Source organism: Passer montanus, unplaced genomic scaffold (genome assembly GCF_014805655.1).
Source record: "Passer montanus isolate IOZ18808 unplaced genomic scaffold, ASM1480565v1 scaffold679, whole genome shotgun sequence".
Taxonomy (NCBI): Eukaryota; Metazoa; Chordata; class Aves; order Passeriformes; family Passeridae; genus Passer; species Passer montanus.
The window spans coordinates 6,121-13,314 of record NW_024371915.1 but is presented as its reverse complement, the minus strand read 5'-3'; the positions used below and the strand labels follow the sequence as shown (position 1 = coordinate 13,314).

General features: G+C 43.1%; 1 protein-coding gene across 1 annotated transcript; it reads right to left on the bottom strand.

The window, feature by feature from the left end:
* Positions 1–6,031: 6,031 nt before the first annotated feature.
* Positions 6,032–6,979, bottom strand: LOC120511647 (olfactory receptor 14C36-like). Its single transcript, XM_039728975.1, has one exon. It carries the CDS (start codon positions 6,962–6,964, stop codon positions 6,032–6,034), a length of 933 nt encoding a protein of 310 aa, XP_039584909.1. The 5' UTR covers positions 6,965–6,979.
* Positions 6,980–7,194: the final 215 nt, after the last annotated feature.

The window sequence follows — 7,194 nt, the reverse complement described above, 5'->3', positions numbered from 1 at the left end:
GCAGATGCTCCAAGGGAAGCATCCAGAGCCGCATCCAGCCCATGGAACTGAGCAGTCACTGCCCAGCCAGGCCTGGGCTGATGTGGATTCCTCTGCACACAGCTCGGGGAAGGTCCCCCTGGCCACCTGCACAGTGCCACAGACAAGTGTCACACACAGAGCTACAGAGCTCTGCCCAGACCTAACAGAAAGAGATCATTATAAAAAAAAAACCAAAAAAACCACCAAAAAACAAAAACAAAAAAAAAACACCAAAAGACCACCAAAAATCCTCAGCAAAAATGACAAAAAAACCCCAAACAAAACCATATTAAAATTTTGAAAAACCCACCATACCAAAAAAACACCCAAAATGAAAAAAACCCAACAAAAACAAACAAACAAAAGAAAGCAAAGCAAAGAACCCAAAAGAAACAAAAAAATAACCAAACCCCAAAACAAGAAAAAGAAAACTCCCCCCACTCCCAGAGATCTGTTCCATCCTTCAGCTGTCACACCTGCATGCACACAACACCTGGGGCTGCAAAAAAGGAGGCTTCAGTGAGCACATTTGCAGGAAACACTGTACCCAGCGCTGTATTGCTCATACTTTACCATATTAATTAATACATTGATTGCTCCTTGAATATTGGCCTCGTCAAGCTTCTAATTTATAACAAAATTTGGTGCATTGGGCAGGAATTTCCAAATCCATTGAGGGAGACTCCTGATCTCAGGGAGGTGCCCACCTTGGAGGCTTTTGCCTCAGGTGGCCCTGAGTGACTGGGGAACCTTTCAGGGAAGAGGAAATCTTTAAGGTAAGTTATGAGCAAAGAATTCTGAGCTCCCCAAGTAGACTGCAGTAAATTCACCTCTAATAACTTGTGCACGAGGACCCAGGCGAGAAAAGGAAGCTGTAAGTATCGCTTGGTTGGGTGGGATAAGAACGGGTGTAGACGTGTAAGAGTGTGACTGGTGTGTGTGTGAGATGTGACCTAGTTATGAAGCAATTGTGGAGTTCTTCTAACCTTGGTTTCACCTTCCCGCGAGGGGAGCAGCAGGTGAAGGAACGAAGCGAGTGAAGGAGGATTTTCTGTATCTAAAAGGTTGGGGGCGGGATGCGATAATAGGGGGGATTTGTTTTAGTAAATCAGAGGCGGGAGGTGGTACTGGTAGAAGGGACTTTTTATTAGAGAAATCCTTGACAAGAAGGGACCAAGATCTGAACAAGTGTGGTCGAGGCGAGTGAGGGAACACCTGTTAGGATAAAATGGGTAAATGCCAAAGCAAAAACCCAGGAGCTGGTATAAACCAGCAGGAAAATAGAGGTACTGAAGGTACCGGAAAAAGAGGGAGCATTTTGCCAGACATACCCCAGGACAACCCCCTTTGGGTAATGTTAAAATTGTGGAATAAATGTGAAACCAGGAGAGGAAAAAGTAAAGAGAAAATGATACAATATTCTATGGTAGAATGGACTAAGAAAATGATAAAAGATAAGGAAAAGAAAAGTAAAAAAAAAGATAAAGCAAGAAGAGAGGAAAGAGGGAAACTGAAGAAGGGGGAAGGGTGGTTAGCAGACTCTGGGATGTTGTAATGTGGAGTGGTGATGTTTTGGTGTTAGAAAAGAGCTGAAGTGTGAATGAGGTTTCTGCATAAAGGGCAGGGAAGGGTCTTACACATGGTTGTTAGGAGATTGCTCGATGCTGAGCCGAGGCCCGAAAAAGGTTTAGCAGAACAGGCCCTCCTTGAAGGGAAAAGAGGATATGTTGGCTAAGGAAAGAAAAAGAATATCAGGAGCACCTGGAGTCACAAAGTTGTTTTTTCAAGGTTGGGAGGTGTTTGACTGCTGCTGTAGGAGTGGTAGGGTCTCGGAAGCTGCGGCAGGGACCGATTCATGGAGGTGACCTGGCAGTGGTGCTGGGCACAGATTGCACAGGTTTGCTGCCCAGGAGTGGGCTGGCTCAGTGGTGGAACTGCTGGGGTGGCTCCCAGACCATCGGGGTCCTGAGTCCAGGATGGCAGCATTGGCCCTGGGAAGTGGGTCAAGAGAGAGAGAGAGAAAAAGAGAGAGAAAAAAAAGAGAGAAAAAGAGAGAGAAAAAAAAGAGAGAAAAAGAGAGAGAAAAAAAAGAGAGAAAAAGAGAGAGGAAAATAGAGAGAAAAAAAAAGAAAAAGAGAGAGAGAAAAAGAGAGAGACAGACAGAGAGAGGCCAGCACTAAAAGATAAAATCAAGGCAGAGATTGCTGACTCTCCAAACCTCACAAAGTGGTTTACTTTTTAAAGTAAGAAGTTTTTTATTTTGTTTGCTGTTAAAAAGAGGAGGCTTTTGTCCTGAGGAAGGAATATGTAAGACTAAAACAGTTAAATGGTGCCCAAAAATTAAAAAGCAATAGATGTGATACATCTCCCATTAAAATCAGTCTGGCCTTTCTTATTTAACTGCAGTTCACAGAAAGAAGAATTTGCCTCTGCAGCTATTAGCACAGCTGGATACAAGAAGAAGAGGTGGCTGTGGAAAAAGCTTGTAGCTAAACCCAGTTTGGGGGAAAAAAAGCTAATGGTAAAAGTTAATGCAGTACTGTCTTTCTTTTATCACTGTACTGTTAAGAAGTCCTTTCCAGGTACTACTGAAACAGCAATCCAAACCACAGAAAGAGGGTGAATTCATGCCAGCAGAATCAAAGGCCTTGTGAAGGAGCCTGAAGAATGGACTATCACCCAAAATGATAACCGGGTGATACCAAATTGACCAGGTGATACCAAATTGACTTTCAAACGGGGACTGGGTGGTAATGATTTGGGAAAACTCACATGATCCAAGAAATGTACAAAGAATAACACTTAATTAAGAAATAAGGCAAAGCTTACATCACTGGTTTCAAGCACTGCCTAAATAAAACATCTCCTTGAGGAGGAATACTTCAAACAGGAAGAGCAGAACTGTTTTGGTCAAAGAGCTGTTATATTCTGACCTTAGCCTGTGAATTCAAAAAGGGAGAAGGAGAATTACCATTTCCATCAGTACCATACTGTAAACTTTACTTGATTCATTCCTATAGTGGACATGCTAGCTGGGTTATAAGTAAATGTTTGAATTGTAGGAATAATTAGTATTGTGGTTCACACAATTTCTGCCGTTGTAGCAAGAAGTGTTAAAGTAAGAACTTTGTTTTGTGGATGGGAATTATTAGTGCCTGTTGAATGAAAAGTACCTCAGGAAGGGTAGGAAACCACAGTTAAGGAGTGGCAAAACGATTTGCCTGGAAATTAGCTAAAAGAAAGTGACAAAGAAATAGAGGGCAAAATCAAATTGGCCTCTGTATTTCACCACCAAGAAGATCAAATACACCTGCTGTGGATTGCAACTCCACAGGCATGGGAGGTGGGAGTATAAGCCATACTGGACCTCTGTTATTCCTCTTTCTGTCACTCATTTGTTGTCTTTTCATTTTGAGATACCAGCAAGAACATGTCACAAATGCTACAGAAAGCATCACAGGGAATTAAACCAAAGTTCCTCTTTTATTACACACTTTTATGTCAACAGTCACTGTTATAACCCATCCAAATTAAGAACCTATAGGCAAAACAAAAGAAATTGGATCACAAGAAACTTAGGAAAAAGTGGTAATTGACAGGAAATTGAATGTCCAAAAGGAGAGAGATGGATTTGTTTTACATTTAATCTTAAAGAAACAGTTCAGGATTCGGTAAAAAAACAAAAAAACAAACAAACAAAAAAAAAAAAACAAAAAAACCACCAGCACCCCAAACAAACAAAAGAAAATCCCACCAACCGAAAATGACTAGTAAACAAAAGAGCAAAACTAGCACAGCAATCTAACTCTGTATTGAACCCAAATTATATGTTGAGTCATATTACAAGGCTCCAAGCAGTTATAGAAATGATAACAAATAAAGCTGCTCAGGCATTAGAATTACTATCACGTCAGCAAAGCCAAACAAAAACCTGTAGTGTATCAGAAAAGATTGGCTTTGGACTATTTATTGGCTAAAGAAGGGGGAGCGTTTGTAGAAAGTTTAATATATCAGATTGTTGAAAATAGATGACCACGGGGAAGTCATTCTAGAAAAAGCAAAAGATATCAGAAAAAAAAATACCCCAGGTACCAGTCCAAAATTAGAAAGCAATGTGAAAACCTAGCTGGGGGGTAATGTATTGGAGATAGGATGGTAGAAGAAATTAAGATTTTTCCTTTTATGTGTTACAACTGTTTTGATATTTCTTCCTTGTGTAATCCCCTGTTTTATTTTGACAGCATAGTCCATAAGATGCAAGTAGATACGAAATATTGCTCAAGCCAAATGGTTTACAACGAATAAGAAGGGTGATTGTGAAAAATGTGTGGTTTATGATTTTTTTTTTGCAAATATTAAAATGAATATTATATGTATTATGTTAGAAAGTTATGCTGTATTAATTTTCTTAAGCAGTGTGTTAAGTTATAAGTTTTAAGTTATAATATTAAAATAGAAACTATGCTGTGTAAGATACTTTTTTAAAGAGAGTAACGAGGTACTCACACTGAGATAGCAGCCACAGGACACCTAAATCTTTCAGAGAAAAAGAATTTATTGCTCACTTATCAGAAGAAACAAACTTTTTCCTGCCTCGCTCAGCCCTGAAGACACCGTCAGGATTAAGAGGAAGAAGTTGATACTGACCAGACAGAATCATTTGTTTGAATGGGAGTTCTGCATCATGTATGAGATGTATGAATATGCAACAGGCTGTTGTTTTTAAGGGTTAATCCTCTGTTAACATGTGTCCTTTTTCAGGCTTATTTTGCCCAGAAAGAGGTACCTGGACTGTCCATAACTCTTTGTTTTTATTGTCTCATATTGTCCTAATCCTAATTGTCCAAATTGTTATTACTCTAATTTTATTACTATTTTTATAACCATTTTATTACTATTAAAGTTTTAAAATTTTAAAAACAAGTGATTGGCATTTTTCACACTTATCTCAACCCATGAACTCTTTGTTATACTTTCTCTCTCCTGTCCAGCTGCTAACAGGAGTGAGATGCAGCTTTGGTGGGTGCCTGGCTTCCAGCCAGTGTCAACACACTACAGACGAAACCAAAAATCTCCTGGGCAATTTCTGCCTTGTGATCTAAGGACTCCACCCCTCACACAACATCCTCATCCAACAGAAATGTCAGTGACTGAGTCTCTCGCTCTCCATGGCTTCAGTGCTTTGGTACCAAGTGGTTGCCACAGGGTCACCATCACCCCACTGAGCTGGGTTTTGGTGGGTTTTGGTGGGGTCTGCAGTCCCTGTCATAATGTGGTTGATGCAGTTCACATGCCACAATCTCTGGGCTGGCAACTCTGGGTATTTATTTTAAAATCACATTTAAGCTGCAGCTTTGTCCATTCTATTATTCATGTTCAGATTGCCAGCTCCAGGATTCACTGTGATCCACCTGTGACATACATACCAGGGCCATAAAACTCTGAAAATCTTCACTACTCAGCCCAACAATTCCAGCCCATCTTGTCTTCTTTTAAACAGCAGAAAATTGTCAATCCCTCCTGTGATCTCAGGACAGCCACACAGCAGGACAGCACCCGAGCACCCAAGAGCTGAGGACTCACACAAGGCACAGAAGGACAGTGCAAGTGCAAAGAGAGCGTCTCTGAAAACAATAAGTGCTCAAGCTCCCTGGCACAGCTGCTGTGCTGGGACTCTGTTTCTCTCTCTCTTTGCACACAGGCACTGCCCTACCAGATTGAGATGAGGTTTCAAAGGAAGGATTTTTGGAAAACAAATACATGAAGGATCCTTTATTTTGCTAAAGTGCACAGAGGAGGTGATTCCACATTTATACAGTCTGTGGGCAAAATTCAGGGTGTAAGAAGGGAGGTAGAAATGGGATGAATAACCAAATTTCACTGTGCACAAACTTATCACAAAATAGAAAAGGAAATCCCCCACATGCACACAACCACTATGAAGTATTTTAAAGGAGAGGCTGGACCAGCAATGACTTTCTCTTTAGACCATGGAGGACAAAACAAGCAGTTAGTGTTTCCGAAAAAATCCAGTAATCAGATTCCTCAAGATATCCTTGAGCTCCTGGTTCCTCAGGCTGTAGATGAGGGGGTTCAGGGCTGGAGGCACCACTGAGTACAGAACTGACAGGGCCAGATCCAGGGATGGGGAGGACATGGAGGGGGGCTTCAAGTAGGTAAATGTGCCACTGGTGACAAACAAAGAGACCACAGCCAGGTGAGGGACGCAGGTGGAAAAGGCTTTGTGCCGTCCCTGCTCAGAGGAGATCCTCAGCACAGCCCTGAAGATCTGCACATAGGAGAAAACAATGAACACAAAACAGCCAAAACCTAAAAAAAAACTTATGAGAAGAAGCCCCAGATCCCTGAGGTTTGAGTGTGAGCAGGAGAGCTTGAGAATGTGTGGAATTTCACAGAAGAACTGGCCCAGGACATTGCCATGGCACAGGGGCAGGGAAAATGTATTGACTGTTTGCAGCAGAGCATTGAGAAAGGCACTGGCCCAGGCAGCTGCTGCCATGTGGGCAAAAGTTCTGCTGCCCAGGAGGGTCCCGTAGTGCAGGGGTTTGCAGATGGACACGTAGCAGTCGTAGCACATGATGGTCAGGAGGGAAAACTCTGCTCCCATGAAGAAGAGAAGCAGGAAAACCTGAGCAGCACATCCCGTGTAGGAGATGGTGGTGGTGTCCCAGAGGGAATTGTGCATGGCTTTGGGGACAGTGGTGCAGATGGAGCCCAGGTCACTGAGGGCCAGGTGGAGCAGGAAGAAGAACATGGGCGTGTGCAGGTGCTGGCCGCAGGCTACGGCGCTGATGATGAGGCCGTTGCCCAGGAGGGCAGCCAGGGAGATGCCCAGCAAGAGGCAGAAGTGCACGAGCTGCAGCTGCCGCGTGTCTGCCAATGCCAGCAGCAGGAAGTGGCTGATGGAGCTGCTGTTGGACATTTGCTCTGTGATGGCATGGGGATCTGTAAAAAAATTAATCATAATAGTTGGACTTGGAGAGGACTTTAAATATCCCAGCACAGCCGGGGGGGCCTTTTCCCCTGCACTGCCTGCCCAGGACTCTTCTGCCTGGAGCTGTCCCTGCCAGCAGCTGCTTCCCTGTGCCCAGGGCTGGGCCCTGCCAGTGCTGCCAGAGCCCAGCCCAGCCCTGGGGGCTCAGCTCTGCCTTG

What these genes read in the sequence shown, in the direction of transcription:
- LOC120511647 (XM_039728975.1), bottom strand. Translation starts at nt 6,964, where the DNA reads ATGTCCAACAGCAGCTCCATCAGCCACTTCCTGCTGCTGGCATTGGCA.